Raw genomic sequence first — 24,858 nt, 5'->3', positions numbered from 1 at the left:
CTCCGCTATAATGGATTTAAGGGAAGACACACTCCGCTATAATGGATTTAAGGGAAGACACACTCCGCTATAACAGATTTAAGGGAAGACACACTCCGCTATAATGGATTTAAGGGGAGACACACTCCGCTATAATGGATTTAAGGGAAGACACACTCCGCTATAATGGATTTAAGGGAAGACACACTCCGCTATAATCGATTTTTTCGTTGAAAAGAAGTCTCTTCTTAACGAAAATCTAGTCTTAGCGGAAAATGTAGTAACTCACTAGCCTGTGCGGACTTAACATGCTAATCGGATGCGACGCTTGACACATACACAATAAGCCCCGTTTTCCAAGGGTATTGCTCAAATATTGGAACCGCGTTCTGAGAAAACTGGGAATAATGTATGTGAGTAAAGTGTCGTCCCAGATTAGCCTGTGCAGTTGGCACAGGCTAATCAGGGACGACACTTTCGCCCTTAAACTAGATTTTTGCTGAGAAAGAGACTTTCTTTAAACCACGAGCGTATATTGACATCTAGAGTCCGTGTTTAAACAGAAAATTTCATAAAAGCGGAAAGTGTCGTCCCTGATTAGCCTGTGCGGACCTGCTCAGGCTAATCTAAAACGAAACTTTACGCACATGCATTAAGCCCAGTTTTCTCAGAACGCGACTCATTGTATGCATCCATTAGGTGACGGCGCTCACATGGAGGAGAGAGTCTTACTGGACGAGTACGTGCTCAAACCCCTCGGGCTGTGTGTACCGGGGTAACGCATGGACCCGCGGGGCCAAGGAGTGGAACTTCGGACAGGTAGTATGGCGCACCAATGCTCGAGCAGCATTTAGATGCTGCTCGGCCAGCAATTAACTGCTCGAGCAGCATTTTTTCTGCTGCAGCAGAAATATCCTGCTCGACCAAATTATGGCATCAGCCAAACAGAATAAGATTACACATAGGCATAAATCATGTAACGTTGGAGCAATTGATCAGCCAGATTTGCATGTTCCTACATGACTTATAGATTTCAAAGCTTAATTATTATTTTATGAACAACTACGAAAAAAGGATGAAAATTTAATAATAATTGATTGAAACACAGATTATGAGTTGTTGCAGTTTTTCTAAAGTTATTGTCAGGTCTATTTCGTTTCCGTAGAGGTAGCTTATGTCGTCCGTTTGTAAGCTCAAATTTGATTGGCTGACGGGTTCAAGGGCTTATTCTTAAATAAATGCTGGTCGAGCAGGATTTTTCTGCTGCAGAAGAAAAAAATGCTGCTCGGGGAGGAATTTTGATGGTCGAGCACGATCTAGATACTGCTCGAGCAGCAAATATGCTGCTCGAGCAGCAATTGCAGAAAAAAATGCTGCTCGGGGAGGAATTTTGCTGGTCGAGCACGATCTAGATACTGCTCGAGCAGCAAATATGCTGCTCGAGCAGCAAATTACTGCCCGAGCAGCATATTCTGCTGCAGCAGAAATTAAAGTTTCGACCCCTTTGGTGCGACATACAGGTAGGGTGTCATGTTAGCGCAGTGCTCGGTTCAAACGCTTTTCGACCCGGCGATCCGGATGCAATTCCCCCTACTGGCGCATGTGAGTTCTGATATTGGTCGCATTTATAGAAAGGTGTTTTTGTCTCAGGGTTATCTTGTTCCACGAAACACAAGACTACGCCAAAATCGAATAGGTTGGGTAAAGAATGAATGATGATGGAATGATCGTTCATTTTCTAGAAAAAAAAACACGACTCGTTCAAGTTCCATTAAGCTACACTAGGTTGCAGGACGTGTTTTTTAAACGCATGTGTCACTTGTCACAATAATTTTAAGTTACATTTTTACCAATATTTTGATCGGGTCATTTCGATAGCACAGAATGGTCATTCAGCGTGATACTTTACAGCTTTAACTTTCGAACAGTCTGCAATCGTTGCAAACCCACGTTTGTTGATAATACAAATTCTATTGTTTTGTTTGCTTTCTGATTGTTCTCAGAAAAAGTACATTCAATAGAAAATCAATAATATTGAAATGGTTCTTTTTGCGTTGTAGACCGAGAATCAACACCCGTCTGTGGTCCAGAATTGCCGGGGATGAATAATTATTATTTAACTATGTAGAGTGTCAGAAAATCTACACATGAACTTTCTAATTGATATCCTCATACAATATACGTATTTAGTAATACAATGTTTAAATGGTTTCGTTAGAATTGCGAGTGAGTGTACCGATATCATAATGCATTTATTAGGTAGTTTCTATAAAATATTTCTTGTTATAATGTATCGAAAGCAGTATTCGTTTACTGATTAACATTACGATACGAGGGTACCTTAACCCATCTATACCTAGCGTCTATAAAAAAGGCCTTGGCAAACAGCGTAGACCCAGATGAGACGCCGCATCATGCGGCGTCTCATCAGGGTCTTCGCTGTTTGCTTAAATAAAATTCTAAAAGAAATATTCTAAATATAGAAATTAATATACTAGACATCCCTAATTTTGGAAATAAATTGATCGAATTTAGAAGGATCGGAGAGTCCACTAGGCATAAATGGGTTAACAAATATTGTATGTCAAAGTGTGCTTATCGTTCTTGCTAGTTTGAGGAAGACATTCTGCAAGCCGCTCTGTTTCTGATGAGGAAGGGATTCAAGGAGGATAACTCTCGAGCCATGGCCGACCCGGTGAAAGTGTCGCGAGTTCTTGTAAAAATGGTATACGAATATTATGTGATTGCATATGCCTTGTTCTGAGAAAACTGGGCTTAATGCGTATGCGTAAAGTATGATCCGAGATTATCCTGTGCAGTCTGCACAGGCTAATCAGGGACGACACTTTCTGCTTAAACTAGATTTTCGGTAAAAAGGGATTTCCTTTAAACGAAAATACGATTAAAGCGGAAAGTGTCGTCCCTGATTATTCTGTGCGGACTGCACAGGCTAATCTGGGACGACACTTTACGCACATGCATTACGTTTTCTCAGCACAAGACTCAATTATTATATTCCCAATTGGACGTCTTTTTATTTTATTTTATTAAACAAAATTTACCTTAATTAAAAATCAAACATTTATTAGTGTTGAAATAAATATTTTCAATATTGTAAGCCCGAAATAGATTTATTTCTCTTGATGATACTATGATACGTGGTCAATCAATTGATTTGTCGCCTAGCAATTAAGTAAACTACCAAATAATCTCTTCTTTCCAATATGTGAAAATACGTTTTTATCGCTTATATAAGAAGTCTTATTGTTCATAATGTTTGTGCGATCTGCAAGTGCTTTCAGTTGTTGATGTCCAATAAGATAATTTTACTTTCTGTCCTCACGCATAGATTAGATAACTCGTTCTTTTTGTATTAATGTGTCAAATATACTGATCTTCTTCAAAAGTGGTGTGACAAAAATATGATTTTTAACGTGGATTGATTACTGCAGCGGCATGTTGATAAGTGGCGACTCATAGATAATTCTGAAATTCATTAGTTTCGTGTCGTAGGAAAACCATGCGTATAGGTGCACTAATACATCTATATGCGACACACATGTCGGCGGTGGCAGCGCCCCCCGTTTTTGTGCAGAAAAATACTAACAAAGTGTGTATTTAATCATGATGGAATGTTGGAATGTTGGAATGATGGAATGTTGTGCGGTCCAACATGAGTGCCAGGGGTGTCTTTGTGAATACTTATATCAAACATGATTAACCCATTAATGCCTAGTGGACTCTCCCATCCTTCTAAATTAGATCAATTCATTTCCAAAATCAGGGATGTCTAGTATATTTATTTCTATATTTAGAATATTTCATACAGAAATTTCTTTAAGCAAACAGCGAAGAACCTGATGAGACGCCGCATTATGCGGCGTCTCATCTGGGTCTACGCTGTTTGCCAAGGCTTTTTTTCTAGACGCTAGGCATTCATGGGTTAAGCCCCCGTCAGGTGTCTCATCCTACTCGCAGAGTTTTACATGTAAGGTATAGTGGAAAATGTGTTCGCATAGCCTCAAAGAGGTCTCGGATTTGGTTCTCACCCATGAAACGTTCCAATGATCTTCTTTTGACAGAGAAGAACTTTTAAAATCAAGGAAACGGTCCTCGATAATACTAAAGCTTCCGTTGTGATCAATGAAGCTTGAACCATGAAGCTTGAACAATGAAGCTCGCACCATTGAACTAAATGCATCTTTATAAATAGGTTAACACTAAACTTAATTACATTTAAACGTCAAGGTCAACTCTCAAGACGACAATGGTGTGCTGGTTGGAAACTGGAGTGGTAACTACGCGGACGGCACCGCCCCGACGGCCTGGGTTGGGAGCGTCAAGATCCTCCGGCAGTACATGAGCACGGGCAAACCCGTGCAGTATGGGCAGTGCTGGGTTTTCTCGTGCGTTACCACCACATTGTGCCGAGCACTCGGCATCCCCTGCCGCACAGTGACCAACTTCGCCTCGGCGCATGATACTGACGGAAGTAACTGCATCGAGAAGTACTTCCGGCTCAACGGTAACGCTTTGGAGAAAGCTGACGTCAGCTGGTCTGGTGATTCCGTTTGGTACGTTGAGAAATCAACTTGTTTTGTTAATGAATTAATCTCAATGATTCACTAAATGTTTATTTTGTTCACTTACAATATGGATGCCCTTTGCATATTGGAAATAATTATTTATTACCAATAATTTTTAGATAACCGCACTATGGACAAACAACCTCGTTATATTTCAACGGCTCTCGAGTGCGTGCAAAATTAATGGCGAATTGGCCCTGTTATATTGTAATGCAGTGATTTTGTAACTGCCTTCAAAACACTGCACAGAAAAGCAAAGTGCACATTTCTTTGCCTGCATTTGTCAGGAATTTCCACGTGTGGAATGAAGTGTGGCTGTCTCGACCTGACCTTGAACCTCGGGGTCATTACGACGGCTGGCAGGTGATAGACGCCACTCCTCAGGAAACCAGCGAGGGTAAGATACTAGTATAGTTATTAAAGAGCGGTCATTTTAGCTTCGTATTAAAGAGCGGTCATTTTAGCTTCGTATTAAAGAGCGGTCATTTTAGCTTCGTACGATTTTGGAAACATAATTTGGTGTAATGTTATGGCTTATTGGTTATCACAGCCATTGTTTGTTTATCAAGTGATCGTCTTTTGCAGCCATCAGTAAGGTATGGCGCATGTTTTACCAGTCGTTTCATGACTAATGCAAATAAGGCATAATATCGAGTTTAGGAGTGAATTGCATCATGCATTGTGCTTGAAGTCCTTACGCACAAACGAGGCAAAGTGTTACAATTTTAAGTATTCCAACTTAGCTGAGACTGCTTGCTTTGATACCATCGGGGCTTGGTGGACGTCAGTTATCAGACAAGGATACTATGGTGTCACCGTTTCATGTTATAAATAAGCGAAGACTGGTCTGTTCAGTTGCACGACAGAGGTTTTGTGTAAGATTTTTCAAAAGTTGACATAATAGATATAAATAAAATTTTAAGGGCCTATCAGTGTCAAACCACACTATAACAACAGCCACGAGTGAAAAAATATTTATTCTATCACGAGTGAATTAAAATCGATATTCCACCGAATCCAACACATTTTCGTTTTATTTTATGCTTTTTTTCACAGTTTATTTAAATTGTTAAAGAGTTTAACTAAAGAATTTCGCTGGGATAATGACCTCATTTCGTCAAAAAAATGACGTCATTTCACAGTTAACAGTGAAAATTATCGATAATTTTCACTGTTCATTTTCACTGTTTGAAACAGTGAAATTATCAGTTTTAATTCACTGTATTTCTCTATAATCCACCGGAAAGCATAAAATAAATTATTCTCTTAGTGAGTAAATAAATTGTGAAGTCTATATACTGTGTTGTGGCTGCTGAAGTTATGACGTTTCTCTCTTAAAATTGTACCAAAAGATGCAATATATTAAAAAGTATATCGTAGAATCTGAGTCGGTATTCAACAACACATTAGAAAATAACACGGTTAGTAATGTTCAAATGTCAAAGATTACTTGAGTTTAACAAGTCCATTGAATGCCCCGCCCCTTTCTGCAGGAGTTTACACATGCGGCCCGTGCCCCCTAGTGGCTCTGAAGGCTGGCGAGTGCGGAGTGAAGTTTGACACTGGCTTCGTGTTCGCCGAGGTGAACGCTGACGAGGTTCACTGGGAGCTGCTCCCGGGCGGCGGCACTAGGCGCCTAAAGGTGGACAAGAAAAGGTGAGTTGACTTCCGGGCAGAGAAACTAATTACAAAATATGTATTGAATGCAATTCACTTGGCAATAAGCTATTATGTCTGTACAACAATCAACATTTCATATAAACTAGTAATCGCGTAATCGCAACAAATCATTTTAATTATTCAAAATCATTTATTTTAAAACATAACACTTGCTACGTACTTTACAAGAAGTTCTATATAGTAACATTTAAAGTTCATTTGTAATTGATGTACATGTTTATTTTAATGCGATTAAAGGTGATAAGTTACACATGTTCTTTTCTGCAAGCATTGGCAAGTTTATCAGCACTAAGATTCCCGACGGGAAGCCGTATAAGCTGTCGGAGGCGCCGCCTAGATATGACCTTCAACCTTTGTCGGAGATTCGCCGTCTGGACATCACTGATCTGTACAAATATCCCGAAGGTACGATAGATGTATTGTTGCGTAAAATGGGCCTTTTCACATGTTGGTAAATTGACAAAATTAAAAAAATTGTTTCAGATTCGCAAATATTTGTTTGTTTTGTTTTGGGAGGAAACAGCAATACTGAGAATTTACCATGCTCTAAAATATCCATTATATGCGTCTTTTGACGATTTAAAACCTGAAAATAATAAAGTGTTGCAATGCGAAACAATTGAATAATTTGGAGGGTTCTGTTGTGGTCGTTATATTTTGTGATACTACGAGGATTGCTAATATTAAGTATAAAATACATCTGGCATTGTATCCGGAAGGATGGCCGATTGGTCTAAATTGTATTCTTTATTTTTTACTGGAGCTTTTTATATCCAAGATTTACATTTATCAATATAAAGCATTTAATGACAAACTTCAAAACATGCCAGAATCTGTGAAAAGGCCCCTTTAATGCTTTATATTGATAAATGTAAACATCAGATCTAAAAAGCTCCATTGAAAATCAAGAATAAAACCAATGAAAGAAATAAAGAAACTCTCATCTGGGCTCGAACCACTGACGCCTGGAGTGTAAAAGTCTTTCGCTTAGACCATTCGGCCGTCCGTGCTTTTCATAACTGATGAGTTTTATGCTATATATAAGCAATCTTCGTAGTATCAAAAACTATAACGACAATAACAGAACTCTCCAAATTATCCAATCGTTTCGCGTTGCAACGCTTTATAATTTTCAGGTTTTTTAAATCGCCAAAAGATGCATATAATGGATATTTTAGAGTATGGAAAATGTTCAGTATTACTGTTTCTTCACCAAAATCATAACTGCAACGAAAACTTGCAAATATGAAAACTGATTTTTTTATTTTGTCAATTTACTTAAACTTGAAAAGGCCCCTTTAAGATTCATGTCATGCGTTTTTAATTTAACATGGAATTGCTGAACAATATGGTTGTGTTTTGTTTTTAAAAATGATGACTAGCAAAATAAAGCGTTATTAATAAACAAAAACTACCTTATTTAAATACGTAATTTAATTATATATGCCTGAATTCAGTTGAATTTAGTAAGTTTACCTAAGCATGTTGCATTCTACTACATGTTGTGTATGTATACTTCGCTCTGCTGTACGGTGTTGCAATGTGAATGTACACACACGTTCTGCGAGTGTACTTTGCCACCACCCGATATATATATATATAAAACAAACGATTTAATGCTTTTTTCCATCGAAACTTACAAAGGCGTTTTCCAAAATGTGCACGTAATCATATAATCGATGTTCCGTTTCTTAACAGGAAGTGAGGAGGAACGAAAAGCGGTGCTGCGCGCGCATCAAACTGCAAACCACCCAGTTCCCGGCACGTATGAGACGGAGTCTGTAGTGGAGGTTGTGTTTTACACTTTACTATCGATAGTACATTAAACTTTGAATAAAATTTTGACGAAAAAGGTTCAAGTTAGATAATATTTTCAACCGTTTTACATTGTGTAATGTTTAAATGTCCTCAACTTGTGCAGTATTTCGACGAAGAAGTATTGGAACGTAAATCAGAGATTTCATAAAAATCATAGGACATTGTATCAGGAAATTGGTTTCCGCGCAGTATCTAGATAATCATTTGGATCATATAAATTAGTATGCTGGTTAGCCTTGACGAAATAATAAAATTATTATTTTAAAACAAAAGATCTTAGGTCAATGTCACAGTGACGACCTTGCTGCAAGTCAGGGCAAGGTCACAGTGACGACCTTGCTGCAAGTCAGGGCAAGGTCACAGTGACGACCTTGAAGCAAGTCAGGGCAAGGTCACAGTGACGACCTTGCAGCAAGTCAGGGGGCATACATGTATAACAAACATTTCTTACTAAAATATAAACACAACACAGTTTATATTTCGAAATAGAATGACGAAACAGCAACACATTTATAAAACGTATCATTCGAATTTGTTTGTTTTTATAAAGACGCTACAATATATCAGAGTACATTACAATTGAATAACATAAGGAACTGTCAAATTGAGATGGAAACTTTTGTTTATGCCTTACAAATATAAATCATAAACAGTAAGGTAACACTCTACCCTAGGGATTGATCGTGGATTTATTGGTATGGCCGTTCTACCCTCAACTCTGATTTGATTAGGTGATTGTCAGTTATTGGCCTGAGCATGTACCCTTGATGCCGGTAACCAGCTTATGTACACTTATTGCCGGTAACCAGCTTATGCAAAATTATTGCTGGTAACCAGCTCATGTACATGTACCCTTGATACCGGTAACCAGCTTGCCCAGGAAAAGTGTCCGTATATTGAACATAGATCGCCGTAGAATGACTGATATACTGTAAAAATGGGCAAAAATATAAAACACAACCACAATATAAGAGTGACTTTATGCCGATTTCCAGCACATGGAGTACCACCTCCGCCACAGCCAAGAAGTCTTGATAGGCGATAACCTGCCGCTAGAGTTCACGGCCACCAACACCGGAAGTGCCGAGCGCGAGATCATGCTGGCCTCTATCAGGGTCGCACCCAAAGCCTACACTGGCGAGACGGGCAGGATCTTCTTTGAGAAGAAGTTTAGTGGAGAGAAAATCGCAAGCGGAAAAAGTAGGTCAAGTTTTGGTTGGGGTATACATGCACTAGCCGTTGTCGTTATTGAGTTATGTCCGTTTTGCGACAAATCAGACGCGTGGGGTCTTTTTAGGTTATTCAACATAATGTACATATATTTTTCACTCCAGCCGTGTCGTTCAAAACGGTTTTGACGGTCGCTGATTATCTCCCTAATTTGATGGAGCTAGCCGGACTGTATATCGAGGCTACCGCTACCGTCAAGCAGCTCGGCAATGAGCCTCCGCAGTCCAGAATAAAGACGCACGATTTCCGCTTCCGGCGCCCAGACCTGGATGTGAAGGTGATATAGTAGCTTTCTCGTTGCATAGACCTCGATTGGTTACAGCAAAAAAAATGTGAATGTTTGTATTTATTGGACACGAATACTTTCAGTCATTAGATATTAATAATTCATTAATTGGAAATGAACGTTCTCATCTTTTGGAAATGAGCAATTTCATTTATTTGAAAACTTTATATAGAGTCATTTGTTTGCGCAATATTATAATTCTGTTCTAAAGATGTTTTGTTACACTTTCAGGGTCCTCAAGACGGCAAGGCACGGTTAGGTGAGCCCATGCAATTCGTGGTGAGCTTCACCAACCCGCTTCCTCAGGCGCTTATCAACTGCGATATCTCCATGGAGAGCGACGCCTTTGAAGATATCAAAGACGAACATGTTCCGTACGTATACAAACATAAGTATATGTATTTTTATGTCCCCAATCTATACTGGGGGACATACTGTTTTTGCCCTGCCTGTTTGTTGGTTTGTTTGCGTCAAACTTTAACATTTGCCATAACTTTTGCAATATTGAAGATAACGACTTGATATTTGGCATGCATGTGTATCTCATGGAGCTGCACATTTTGAGTGGTGAAAGGTCAAGGTCATCCTTCAAGGTCAAATATATCGGGTGACATAGTGTTTCACAAACACATCTTGTTTAGATATACTGTTAGTTGGTATTTACTCTTCATGAGTTGCAATCTGATCCCCGTCTCGGTCAACTAACTTGTGAACACATTGGACATGAACTCCTGTATGGGCAATTCTCTCCCCATCCCGCTCTGATTCAAGCAGGCCAGTAATATGTTAAAGGCATACGTATGAGGACTTCGTACCAAAAGACCATCTACTCCATTGAAAAGTTTAAGTTTGTTAAAGCGAGATTATACGATTTTATATGTGTTAAATTGTAATATATTGATAAAAATATGTTACAATAACACAATATATGCAAGAAAATTTAAACATTGAAGACGAATTTCATAAAATTCAGCAAAGACAAATTAGCGCCCCGAGTCGATTGTGACGAAGAAATTCCGTACATATTTTCCTACAATAACCAAAGCATTCGTCTTTTTTTAGGATCGGAGTTAGTGTTCGTGTGTCGTATGAAAAATATTGTTGCAGGAAATTAAAATGATCCGTAAAACAAAATTGTGTCTTTGTATCGTATGAACGAATCTCCACTAAAACTAAATTTAGATTCAAATCGTACATGCATGACATACATGCTGACGAATTCGACTATACAGACAGTTTCGATTTGAGAATTAAACCGACAAACATATCGAAGGCCTGTTTATTCCAGAGATGTTCCTGCAAAGGCAGTGTTTGAGAAGACATTCAAGCTGATACCCACACGACTCAAGCAGCATGCCGTCATCTTCAGCTTTGACTGCAAGACTTTAAAGGACATCGCCGGCTCTGCGACCGTTACCATTGAAAAATAAAGTAATCGTTACCTCGAAAACATAAAGCGACGAATGCCTTACAAAATTGCATAACTGTAACCATAGAAACATCGAACAACCGTTAACAGCGAGATAGAGCGACCATTTTCTTAGTAAATGGTGTCCGTTACCTCAACCTCAAGAGACCTTGATCCAAATATTGAACACAGGTTTCCATAGACACACACACGACCGTAACCACGATATGAAGAACAATTTGTAAGAAACATTTATAATCCGAAAATTATCGTAATATATGCAGTAATCACACAAAAGGCATGTAATTCGGGTGCTTTTAGCTAGTATATACTTCTTTATTTATGGCGTGGTATGATTGATTTTAGAGTGCTTATTTCGGATTTATACATGGCAATATCTGATTGGCTTTTGAAATATTGTGCTTTATAAATTTTTTAATAACTCATTCAAGCTCTTTCCTAAATCACGTGTTCATGTATATCCATACATACGGATGGTTTATAATATTATAAATCCTTCCATTAATACACTCCCCGAAAGAGGAGAGTCGCTGCATCGAACGACCGTCCGACTAAATATTTTTAAGTTTGCAGTTGCGAGAAAAAAATCCACTGATACTTTCGTAAATCAAACGTGCTGTCCCTCCCTCTGTCCGTCCGGTATTTGCGATTAATTATAGGAAGCTTTCCATGTAGCGTTCACATGCGAATATAGTCAGATTCTTCCGCTTTATTTCTTTAATAGTTGTTCTTGGCCTTTTGATACCAATAGGGTATGTTCTTTGCCAAGAAATGTCCATGGAACCTATCAGTTGAGTTCCATGATATTTTAGGCAGTTACCCTACCAATGTGTGTACCGCATGGTGTCATGTATTTCCTGTTCGTTGATCATTGATTTGGGTTATTGCTCATTTAATTATAAATTTGAATGTTTTAATTCTGCATCTACTGTATTGACCTTGAAGGATGTCATAACGCTCATTAATAAAAGTCACGTATAACATAGACATCAAAGAGGTAAGTTTACCATCGGCTTTTCTGAGCTTAAACACTGGCTTTTCTTAAATAATCCTGTATAATGTTCAACCATTATTGTGAGAAATAATTAAGCCCACCGTGCCAAGCTGTTCCATTCGAATGCGTATTTCCGGGAGTTGTTGCCCTTTTAATTGAAAATATATTATCAGTATATATTTTTATAGGGGCATATTAGTTCGTGCGAGACCTTTGGAACAACTTACCATATTGGCTGTGACTGAACCAACAATATCCGTTTGGGGTAGGCAAATTGTATTACAAGCTCAGCCAACTACTAAATATCGTTTTATGAAGAGTGCGAGGTTATTTATATGACCATGCTCAATATACTCAATATATCCATAAGCGCATTATCGGGAAAAATCCATTGGTTTTAATTATTATTATTTTTATATTTCATAATCTTGCTATCCTTAACATTGCATTTATATTATATTAAACTTGAAAGTTATTTTTCATTATGTACTCTTTATATAATAAAATGTATAGAAATATGTATGTTAAATTGTGTATTTGTATGCTATCATAAACATTGCATTTATATTATATTAAACTTGAAAGTTATTTTTAGTCTTTATAACAAAATGTATAGAAATTTATATTTGTTGAATTGTGTATTTTTATTTTTATGCAATCATTATCATTGCATTTATATTATATTAAACTTGAAAGTTATTTTTTATTATGTACTCTTTATAATAAAATGTATAGAAATATATAATAAATAATTATGTTGAATTGTGGATTTTTATTTTTACATATATAACAAGCAAGTTTGCATTGTTGTATTAAAACGGTATTTAAATATTTGGACAATGCTACTTATAGTGAGACCCTTGTAATTAAGTTGCAAGTTAATACTGCTTTATCAAGGAAATTTAACAACGTTACATATGCAGTCATCTGGAGCTATGCGCGCGGATCATTAATCAAATAAAAAACATATTTATAACAATTAGTTAACAGTGGGCAGGCAGGCAAAAGTGTCAGGTAGAAGAGAGAACGCACTTTACCAATTTAAGAATGATGTCTTCCGAAATTTTCCAATATCCGAAGCATGAATGTTACTCAACCAGCATCGCTTTATACATTTATTTTCGCATGAATTTACAAGGAGTTCAAATAACATTCACATGGAAACTTTGCATATTCATTAACGGTAAAAGTCATAACATCAAACAACATGTTACTCATTATTTTGCTCCGATATTGGTGGAATGATGGCTAATTCAAACGAGTCGTTACAAAAAGATAAAGTGAAAGATAATATTTTACAGAAATAATCAAATAAATATCCATACAGTTGATTATGACGGTTTCCAGACATTCATCCGCATTATTCGCAAGCACATACGATTAGAGTCTCGATTAATTTATATATTTGATTTTTTAAATTATATATATTATTGATTTTTCACAGTGGGTAAGAGCACTGACCGACATAATCAAATTCTCGCTATTAAAACAGTATGTCATAACTTGGAGAAACTCTCGGTAGCTGTGTCCATATCGACGGGTTCCTTGGTTGTTTCTTTTCGTGATGACTTCCCTTGCTGAAATAAAATCGGATATTGAGAAAGGAACACACATGGAATATGTTAGAACATTGAGTAATAATTAAATCAATGGTGAAACCCACATTTCATTCACAACCTCAATAAATTAGTGCATAGATTAAAACTTGCCAACATAACATACATTTGTACACATAAACAAAATACGAACTCGACTTAAGGGGAGCAACTCGTACTGTCATATGAACAGTAACTCTGTGAAACTAAACATTTTACAACCATGGTCACCGAATATTGTTCAAAGGCGTGAGCAAACCAACTCAAACAACATACACGAGATACACAGATTAAATGGTGTTGATATCCATGTTAATATCCAATTTTCTAGATAGGCCTTCTTTTATACACGATCAATTTTGTGCGTAACATAGGTACATTCATATAATTAAATAAATAAACATCCCACAGCTCAGCTGTTATGAATAATTTATTGTTGACTTGCCCTACAGCGGAGCGGATTTTTTATTTAATAATTTTTGTGCGTTGATAAAAGTTGTAGTGAAGCAACTATGCCATTGACAAACAGGGGGAACAATAATAAATAATTTCATTACTAAAGAATGTAAGTTATGTGGTTTCAGATATTTGAATGATAAGGAAAAATATGTTTAACATAATTGTATACTTCGTTAACATGCAGTTAAAGAATAAACAATCCTACAATACATCGACAAGGTTATACTAATAGCATACTTTCACAGCAGTGGTTTTAACTTGCACATTGACGTCTAAAAAATTAACTGCGCATAAACTTAACAGACTTCCTTCTTACATTATAACAGTTGATTTTTAAGCACACTAGAAAAATTTGTCTAACTGAAATAATTATGATGTCCGCCTTGTTCAATCTTCACTCAGCAAGCGTTCGTAAGATTCTTTTTTTACGCAAAAAGGACTTTTTGAAATCTTTTACACGGGGAACGGTCACAATATTCCACCAAAAGACTCAGGCTTTCGAAGAAATTGCACGGACAAAATAACATAATATACGATGGGTACCTTTTAAGTTTAAATGTGATGATAATTAAGTAGGTATATAATACGTGAGTTTTTGTCGGAAGCTCACTATGGCAAATGTTCCATCGCATATTTATTGTTAAACACCGCATTAACTCTAATAAACGAAGTAAGAATATGTCAGGTTTAAACCAGTTACTAAGTCTGGTAAGAAAAAAGCGCACGTTACCGAAGCGACAGCCTTGGGTTTTTCTGTAGACGCACTGGCCGCCTCCTGGATCTGTTGGCGGATCTCCTTAAAGCTGGCATCCACCTTGTCCGTCTTGGCTCTCGTCGACTGCAGATTCAACTGGAATACGTACGGGCATGCCTATTTGGGAAGGAATGCATGCAGTTTGTTTCAAAATACCAACAATTACCTTTTTAAACGCTGGATTTAAATACCGTGAGATGTCTATAAACCATTTTGAAAGTGTCGTATTTATTTACTGAAATGCTGCAATCAGAATGTAAACGACTGGGAGCTTGGTTGATTGGTATCTAAGCAATTTCCAGGATAAAACAAAAATTGATCCGGTTGCATACAACGTAATATACATACATTTTTAAATCATTTAAATAAATCGATGGCAGACAAAACATGTCATACGGAAGAACATTCCGCGCAAAGACTACATGTACTAAAATTACGAGTACTGCGTAAATAATATGTTTGAGCATGTTTGAAAAGACAAGCGAACGGAACGATAACCTTCGCGGATGAAGCTCTATTCAGAACGAAATGTTTTATAATATATTATTCACTTGTATGGTTGTTAAGTTATTGAACGCATACACTTTTAAAGGTTGGTCATCCGTTTACTAAATGTAATATAGAATAAACATAGTTTTTTACTCGTAAATTGTGCTAGAGAATAATCGAAAAGTTTGTATATTGTATAACTCCAATGTTTATCTTATTACCAATGTGTTTGTGAATATGTGATTTAAAAAAAAGCATGTTCCCAAACGTGATCAATTCAATGTAAACATGTATTAGTACAGGAACACGGAAGCCAATTAGTAACAACGGTTTATTTCATACAAAGCCATGGGGAAAGGTGTTACGCGGCAACCTGAATACTGAATCAAATACTAATTATACATTTGGACCGCGCTCTGTAAAACGGGAGTTTAATGCATGTGCGTAAAGTGTCGTCCCAGATTAGCATGTGCAGTCTGCTTTTATGGTATTATTCGTGAGTGAACGCAAGAGTATCATTTACCTTGCGAATAACAACAGGCACATAATACGCTACTTCATTATCAAAAATATCCCCTGGAGATATAATATTTTAGGAATGCGAATAAATCATGATTATATGTCCGCCTTACTGCCGATTGATGAAATTGTATTCCGCATTACGATATTGCAACCTCAAAAATATCATTTACTTTAAAAATATAATAGAATGTTTTTTTCTTCGGTAAAGTCTAAACTTGCTGAAGAGTCATTATATTCGGGAAATTAAGTTGAAAGCACATTTTGTAATATTTTCTTATGAGGGAAATTACTGTTTTTACAACGAAAAGAGGAATCAAGTTCGAATTCAATCATCGACAAAACATACATATCGTCAAAGAGCTTGTAAAATAGATAAAATGAACATATATTTGCATTTAATTTTTTTTTGGGGGGGGGGGTTTCTATCTGTTTCCTTGTCGATTACATTTTAATCATAAGAAACTAGTGTGCGGAGTATCAAACGGGTATTTATCACCGTCATCATAAGTAGCAGATTCAGCATCAGCATCATCCGTATCATCCTCGTCATCATCAACATGCCATCTGCATTTTTTGTATGCTGAACAATCGATAATCTACATGTTTCTCTGCTGACATATACGCATTTTTCAATAAATTATCAAGGAGCAATCGATTATTAATTTTTAAGACTTGTACATTGTGTTGTAGCATTATATGTGCTATTTTAAATGGTATTAGCATGCTAGTTCAAAACTATGGAGTCAATCGCATATATTGGCAGGTTGGTAAGGTCTGTAAAGCTATCAAGCGAAACTGCGCCATTTCCTCATGTTAATGCTTGCAATAAAAACGTAAACATTCTTCCTCCAAAGTTTTGAGAAGCACATTAATCGAATAATGATTAGATCAATTGAAAGGATCGCTGCTTAAAAATTGTACAGCTACTTTGTCTGGGTCAATTAAAAAAGTGTTTCCCATTGTTGAATAGAACTTTTGATAAAAACGTTCAAATGCACTGCTCCATCAATCATCGTTGTATCTGCTTTTACATTTAGTAATTGATATTTTATGCACCTGACTTTTGGTGGTGATTTTCTAGCGATTGCATGATACCGTTCGTTAGCCGGTTCGTCTCGCAGATTACACAATGCACTCAATTATTTTGCTATTTGCACCGTTTTTGCAGATTACAAATTCTAATTAAATGATGTTTCCATATCAAATTGTGTGACTGTCCTGGTGTTTATGTTGGAATTGTTAAATTGTGTTGAGCGGAAGACTTACCTGAACTTTCAAACATTTATAAGTGATACGTGTTTTTTAAATAAATGTGAGTTTGACAAATTCTTAATGGCCGACCGACGGCCATTGTTCAATTAAGTATTTTTGCAGCTTTCATTCACTTGATATAACATTAACATTCAAATACGGTACTATGCGTTTGCAGGTTTCAAAGATTTAAGTAAGAAGAAAATGTAGTTGAATACAATCATAAACAAAACATTGTAAAATAAACAATACATTTAGTTGCATATATTCTGTACTGTGTAGGTCTTTTTTTAAATATCACTTTAAACAAATAACAGTTACCCTCCTTATATTCATGAAGGATGATTTGTAGATTAAGTGTTTTAATTCAGGGAAATGTCTCAGCAAACGATGATAGCTGTGAGTTTTCTCGTTAAAAAGGAAGATTTTAGGCGGCTGTCCTATTTATAATATTAGGTCTAGTGCAAGCTTATGATGTCTGAAGCACATACTCAACTTAACAATACCATCAAATAATTATTTTCCAAGTAAATGTATTACTATTTTAAAACCAATTGTTTAGTTTAAGAGGGCTTTTTGGAAGATTCAAGTTGTACACTTATGATCGAAACCCAGTTTGGAACACTCTAAACAAAATACAATTAATTTAAAAAAGAATACCTATCCAAGTACAAAAGCTTTAACATCAATACAGCCACTTACAAAGCTTAAGTACTAGGATCCGTGTTGTTTTAACACCCATCCCCCCTCCCACAATACTTTGCTTCATTTTCACACAGATTATGACCGTGTTAAGTGATTTAGGAGGCGTATATTATTTAATGTGTTAATTTTAACGTCAATCCGAGTTTAACCCGTATCGATGTTTTATACAACAAAATAATGCTCGCTATAAAGCTTTTTTCGAGGCAATTATGTTGATCTTGATATCTTTTTATATCAACAACTTCTGACCATTTTTAAATCTTGACATTGAACTGATACTTTGCAAATGACATTCGGGCCATACTATGATGTCACGGACCAAGTGACACTAGTCTTATTTTTTTAATAATGAGGAATAACAAGGAGTGCGTGTCAACCGTTTCGGTGGCATTTGCAACGATTTGTGATAAACATTCAGTTGGTGATATCTCATATTTGAGGCTACAATGTTACTACAGTAAATTTTGCTAATGTATTGCTGAAAACTAATTTCTACTGTTTATGCCTGTGGGGCTCAGTGATTTAGGAGGCGTACTGCGAGTTGCCTGTCATTGCATTTGTTCATTTTAATTTCCATCCGAGTTTAACCCGCATCGACATGTTTTAAACAAATAAATAATGCTCTCTTTAAAGCGTTTTTCGCGCAATTATGTTGTTTTTGATATCTTATTAGACCATCAACTTCCGACCTTATTGTTACCTTGACATTGAACTGATACTTCACACATGTCTTTTAGGTCATACTGTGATGTCACCGACCAAGTGACAATAGTCATATACTTGATACTACTGTTTTACATAATGTACAAGGAAAGAGTATAATTTCCTAAGAAAATGATATAGTACATATCAGCGGTGCTTATCAGTTCAGGTGATATGTGCTTTAGCTACATTTTACAATTTTGGCAAATGTCACAATATTTCATTTTAGTATCTTAAAATTCTTATTTTTAAGGCAGTTTTTTATTCTTATAAATGAAAGTTAAGATTAGCACTACTGATATGGCTTTTAGTTAACTGTACAGTTGTTGCATTTTTGAATGCATTATGTATATACTCTCTCTGGTCAGTAATTCAGTAATCCTGTTGTTTAAATGTCAGATACATTTACATATATCAAGATGAAAACATTGATATTGCATACATAGTATTCACACAATCACACTCACTCACTCACTTACGGGATACATGAACTATCTTTTACCATAAATGTGTTCTCTGTATTATATATACTATTTTATAGTCTCTTATAATTCAAATTTGAATGGCCATTTACAGTTGTTGTTATACATGTGTTTTTATATATTGTATATACTATGTTTTACACGTAATCGGATTAGACTGAAATAAAATTAAATTTATTTTATTTTTTTAATAATTAGGAATAAAACGAGTGCGTGACAACCGTTTCGGACCATTTGAAACGATTTGTTAAACATTCAGTTGGTGATATCTCGTATTTGAGACTACAATAGTACTACATAACGAAGGGAAAATAAACCATAATTGGGTTTAAAACATTCAACGTACCATTTTACAATAAGGAATAAGATGAAACCACTACATTTATAAATGCAACGAAAATTGAAAAAGGCGAACAGATTCGAAACATTTACAATTATATGGGTTACCATTTATTCATGCTTTAACAGCAATAAAATAGTTCAACATTCTGATTGTTCAATCAAGACTATTCATGGAAAACAATCACGCATATAATACCTGTTATTAAAACGGACCTTGTTAATGTATTGTATCCAATTAAAAAATTCAAACATGTCCGTTTCTTCATATGTTTAATTTGACAACAAAATATACGCCAAACCCATTTTAATAAAGTGTTAAAATTTTAACAACACAGTATTGTCTACTTTTTGTGAGTAACAATTGTTGAGCCAAGAATTAAATGATAAAAAGCGACACTCAAAATATTGTATGACCTAAGTGTTATAATTTTTAAACATTACTGAGATTTTAACCAAATATTGACAATAAGGGTGTTTGGTAATCTGAAATAAATTATTAATGTTCGACTGATGTGCCCAACGCATCAAAAGTAAAATTAAATGTTGCTGTTGCTTTTCAGATTCATCAGCAATATCGTCGTCACTTTTATCCGTCGTCATTGTTGTCTGCATAATGATAATGACAATGATGATGATAATGATAATGATGATGATATTTGAGATGATTACGATGATGATGATGATGATGATGACGATGATGATGATGATGATGATGATAATGATGATGATGATGATGATGATGATGATGATGTTGATGATGATGATGATGATGATGATGATGATGATGATGATGATGATGATGATGATGATGATGATGATGATCTGCCTCTTTGAAAATGTTGTTTTTGTACTACTCTGCAGCGTAGTAAAAGGAAAGTATGGTTCCCTCATGAGGTATTCCCCCGAGAGTCCAATTTAAAAAGTCTTATCATAATAAACCATAATTTGTCGCATTAAACTTAGTAACAGTTTATAGTAATGATGGCTTTTTGCAACTCTGATCCGGTGTTAAAAGGCATTACTTACACAGTTTTCCAACTATTTAGACGTGCATATAGTGTACGGTTGTTCCGGTCCGTAAATCTGCGGTATAATTATTTCCTTGTGTTCGTGTGTACATGTTTAAATGCACGTATCCATTAACAAAGCGCTAATCGAGGAGCATCCTTCAGTTCTATAGTTTCTATAATGATATTGACTTTTAGCCACTCGTACTTGGAGTATTGTAGAATGTATTATGTTTTCTCTAACTTGCATTTCATTTCTTCCTAATTTTTGGAGGAACTTTGGAAAACAGGAACAAAGGCAATAGTCATTCAATGATCGGTGTGTCAGCTAATTAAACGTTTTTAATGATATTCTATGCACCAAACATTCTTGGGAGATGGTTTAGTAATTTTATGATTGCGTCTGTTAACCGGTTCGTCTATTACTGACGTCATGGCATAAATCGTTCAGATCCTTGAGCAGTTTTGCTTATAACCATTCCAAATCATTTCAATATCCCCATCACACTTTGATATTAACAAGATGCATTTGTTTACTTTATTTATGCAGAAGATTTTGATTTTCAAGTTTTGTTAAATGCTGTATTAGCAGTGCATGTATTCGAGATAATATTTTCTTTAATATATTTCAAAGTGAAAGTGACAAACATTGCTGTAAAAAAACTATGCTGTACGAATTGAATTTCATGCCTGATTTTTACTAAATTTATTCAAACTTATAGCTGAGAATGCTTGTATGGTCTTTTTAAAATACCACCATCGATAATGATTCATGTTCTTCGGATCGCACAATGACGTTTTGCAAAGTTCCAGTATACCGAGAAATAAATGTGCACTGCATAACCTGTTTGAGAAATGTGATTGTTCTTCTTTACAAAGAACATATTTTGACAACTGGTCTATTGTTAATGAGAATCGTTCTCTTGAAACTAAGTGATGTCTTAAAAGATACACAACTAAACAATACCATCAATTTGAGTATGTACTTGAAATACTTTTATACAAAGACAACCGTTTCTGCCTAAGAGTTTGTTTTACAAGATTCAGTGATATTTTTAATTATTGTAATACACTTTTAAACACTTCGAAACAATACCCACACGATTCTCAAAAGTTTTTGATTTACCTGGACATTTGTAATAATATATTTATACACTCATATGCTATCAAACGTAAATTATCTAAATGTAACTGTTTGTTTTAATGGTATTAACTTAGAAGTTTGATATTTTATCATACTAAAACGTTATATAATCTTAATCAGTATGTTTTGAGGCCCAAACCTTTTAGCTCACCTAATCACAAACTATTAATTAATAGGGAATTTCGTCACCTGTCTGTCTGCACATGCGAGTGTGCTTCCGTTAATTTTTTCTTCTCACTACCTCTCCTCCTGTACTGGTTGACAGTGTTTTTTTTAAATTAAATTCTACGCCATTAACTTTGGGCGACCCACTTTATGTTTTAAAAACGTTACGGGCCATTAAATATGCATGTCACAGAAACTTAATATAGTTCTTAGTACTGAAAACTTTAAACAATTTTTTTCAGAAACAAAATGGCCATGGAGTACATATTTGATGTGTTTTATCGTTTTATGGTTCTCTATTGAGTTTTAGATATAATGTCCCTAGCGTCAAAACTAGCTAAGCTCCAAGGGTCAAACGATTCATATACATGTAGACTTGTATAGTAGATCTGGAAAAATAACCTATGAAACAGTAAGTGTAAATAGTTAACCATTTGATGTGAAACATTGTATTGTAATATTCTATATATTGTGTTCAAATAATCATCCATTGGGTCAAAATTTGCTCCTCCCAAGCTTTCTTGCTGTTCTGGTATGTATTTAGGGTAATGCAATTGCATATGCAGCCACAAGAGAGGTTTTCTCACCAGAACAGAACAAGTCTTTATAATCTGGCTTTTCTCATAAAATACGATGCACAAACATGTATTTTTGATTTCATGTTATCAAATATCCATTAACTAATAAAACCTTGTCAGTAAACATCGAAAAACAGTAAAAGAAAAACAACTTAAGATTCGTTTGTTGGGACTGTAATCTAGGACTTACATCAGCTTCTGAAATGATGCACACTATAATTAAGGTTTTGAGACGTTTATTCAAGATCAAGAAAGTTAAAAGCCTATGTATGCAAAGTAAGCGTAAAGTGTTAACAAAGTAAATAGATATGGTTATATATTTTTTATTTTTGGCTATACATTTAAGGCCTGTCAGGTCCATGATCAGTGCAATTACGTTTTCAGTTAAACACAACTTCACATGACTAATTTTAAATCATGACAAATTTTAAGTCGAACTGTATTTGGTTTTTGCATTTACCTTTAACAAAAGACCCTATCTTTTATATGCTTAAAGCAGCTTATCAACGCTTTACATATCTGCTTCTCTGGATGAATAACAACAACATTACAATATATGATTAAAAAGAACGCTGGTTACAGTGTCCATAATATATGTCTACTTTTTCACAATTAATTTTAAAAATGACATCCAAAATATAGACAAAATGAAACTCCACAAACATAAGTAAAAGAGAGGTTATTTTTACCATTATCTTGTCTTTTATGCAAGGCTAGTGACTATGTGCTTATTTTACAAAACTGAACTATATTTCGCATCTTTAAAGTTGTTTCTTGTGCAAAGCATGCTGTTAACTTAATTTTAAATCATTTTTAAACATATTCATGCTTCACAAAGTGGTGCTTCAGACAAAAAATTACTACCATCACCCTACCAGCTCACTTCAACATTTCTATAACAGTTTTCCAGTAGACAAGTATGTATCTTTGACATGACATTGACTCTTCAGTTGAAGATCGGTTCCATTGTGCTACGCCCAGACCTGAAAGTAGCATTCTCTTCCACCAACAGTTTGTTTTGCTTTCAATTGCTTAAGAATGATGCCTTGTATGACTATGCTGGAGTGGATGATGAGGCTGATGCTGTATAATTCTGGCATATCTTAAGGTTACCCTTGTTTGCTATGCGGATGACCAGAGACAGGAACCACTCAAGGGGCCTATTCTTCTCCTACCAGATCTTGTGGCAAGTGCTGCATTTCCGCCTTGCTTTATCAGATGAAATAGGACAAAGAGAAGTGGAATAATGAGCAGTGTAACAACATTGACAACACGATTACCGCGGGCAGCAGTAAGAAGGCCTACAGCCTTGAAGACCTTCACGAACACTATGAGCCCAAGGCCATAGAAGATGCTGATGGAAACCGCCTAAGAGAAAGTACTTAAGTCCTGAATAGGAGGACATAATACTGCGGGGACGTCTTAAACTAACAGCTTTAACCAGACAGCAGTCTCTCTTAAAAGCTACCAGACCGCAAGGAATGACGACAGTCTATGCTTACTAAAGTGTGTATTGTGAACGCAATAAATGAATTTTCATGTGTGTAGTTTTGCCAGAAAGTTTGTTGATTTATGGACTTTGTCTGTTTTTTTTTCCATTAAACAATATATATTCTCAAAAGTTTGCTTTATCATCTCCAAAATAAATACTGTGTGAATTTTTCCCAAACTTTCACAGTTTAATGACCTAGAGGTGTACATAATCTTAAAGAATGGACTTTTAACAGCAACCAATAACGGCTGAGTTATGCCCCTTTGTGCCATGAAGGCATCAGTATCTCTGACACATTTCTAGTTTTTTTAAGAATATATGATAACTTGAAACAATATTTTTTGAATGTTTTTCTTTAAATGCTGGCCAAATTTCACTCAACAGCCTAAGAAAGATCATGAAAAGTGATCACAAAGGAAGGCATTTTTTTGCAATCAATTTTTTCAAAATTATGTCTGTTTTTCATTTTTCATGTGTTTAGAAATATATTTGTGCTTCATAAAATTATGACACTTTGTAGTATTTTGCTCAAGTTTTAAGTATATTAAGTGGATGTTTTTGGATATAATTTGAATTACATTAAATTTGACTGTGTCCAAACATGTGTCATGGGGATCAGTGTCTGTGACATATCTAGTTATGTATGATATGGACTGAAAGCAACACAAAGTAACAAAGCAACTATAAAGAGTAATGTATAATTACTTAAATGTTTTTTTTTCTTAATTTAATTATTGTTTTCCAATTTTTATTTTCCACCTTTTTTCTTTTTTTTCGGCATTTTTTCAGATTTAAGTCTGAAAACCAACATTTCTTTAACAACATTTTAGCTTGAAATTGTTCAATCTATAAAAAGAACTTTTAGTTGAAATTATTATCATGGCCTCTTTCAAAAAGCACTTTTGATATTTAAACATTAAGACTGGAGAAGGATGTATGGTACATTGTTCTTTAGTGGTTCAATACAGAGTCGAGAATGCACACTCTAACCACTAGTTAATAACAATCAGTGTTCTCCGTAACAAGGAAAATTTTATTAATAATGACAAATTTTAAACTGAAACTGAAAGACACACTAAACTAAATATTGCTTTCATTGTGACTACTTACTTGAATTTTGTTTTAGTATTCCTCATAATTGTTTGTTTTTAGAAGATTCAATTCGTACA

The 24,858-nt window shown here is 35.4% G+C and overlaps 2 protein-coding genes across 7 annotated transcripts in view; one reads left to right on the top strand and one right to left on the bottom strand.

Moving 5' to 3' along the window:
* The window catches only part of LOC127855862 (protein-glutamine gamma-glutamyltransferase K-like), a 16,146-nt gene extending 3,510 nt beyond the window's left edge, over positions 1-12,636 (top strand). Inside the window, exons 2-12 of the mRNA XM_052391748.1 lie at positions 679-798; positions 2,591-2,704; positions 4,228-4,553; positions 4,853-4,962; positions 6,059-6,221; positions 6,514-6,650; positions 7,944-8,035; positions 9,059-9,263; positions 9,398-9,570; positions 9,811-9,953; positions 10,868-12,636. Coding sequence (XP_052247708.1) covers positions 679-798; positions 2,591-2,704; positions 4,228-4,553; positions 4,853-4,962; positions 6,059-6,221; positions 6,514-6,650; positions 7,944-8,035; positions 9,059-9,263; positions 9,398-9,570; positions 9,811-9,953; positions 10,868-11,009 — 1,725 coding nt within the window. The 3' untranslated portion in view covers positions 11,010-12,636. The remainder of the gene's footprint in view (positions 1-678; positions 799-2,590; positions 2,705-4,227; positions 4,554-4,852; positions 4,963-6,058; positions 6,222-6,513; positions 6,651-7,943; positions 8,036-9,058; positions 9,264-9,397; positions 9,571-9,810; positions 9,954-10,867) is intronic.
* Positions 12,637-13,103: 467 nt separating this feature from the next.
* Positions 13,104-24,858, bottom strand: part of LOC127855302 (ribosomal biogenesis factor-like) — a 166,447-nt gene continuing 154,692 nt past the window's right edge. For all 6 annotated transcript variants that reach the window (XM_052390758.1, XM_052390762.1, XM_052390757.1 and 3 more), the window contains exons 3-4: positions 14,787-14,906; positions 13,104-13,579 (exon numbers count right to left, since the gene is read on the bottom strand). In XM_052390758.1, coding sequence (XP_052246718.1) covers positions 13,499-13,579; positions 14,787-14,906 — 201 coding nt within the window. In that variant the 3' untranslated portion in view covers positions 13,104-13,498. The remainder of the gene's footprint in view (positions 13,580-14,786; positions 14,907-24,858) is intronic.

The sequence above is a fragment of the Dreissena polymorpha genome, chromosome 13, assembly GCF_020536995.1.
Source record: "Dreissena polymorpha isolate Duluth1 chromosome 13, UMN_Dpol_1.0, whole genome shotgun sequence".
NCBI lineage: Eukaryota > Metazoa > Mollusca > Bivalvia > Myida > Dreissenidae > Dreissena > Dreissena polymorpha.
Note: the sequence above shows the minus strand (reverse complement) of the source record. Positions and strands in the feature narration are given on the sequence as shown.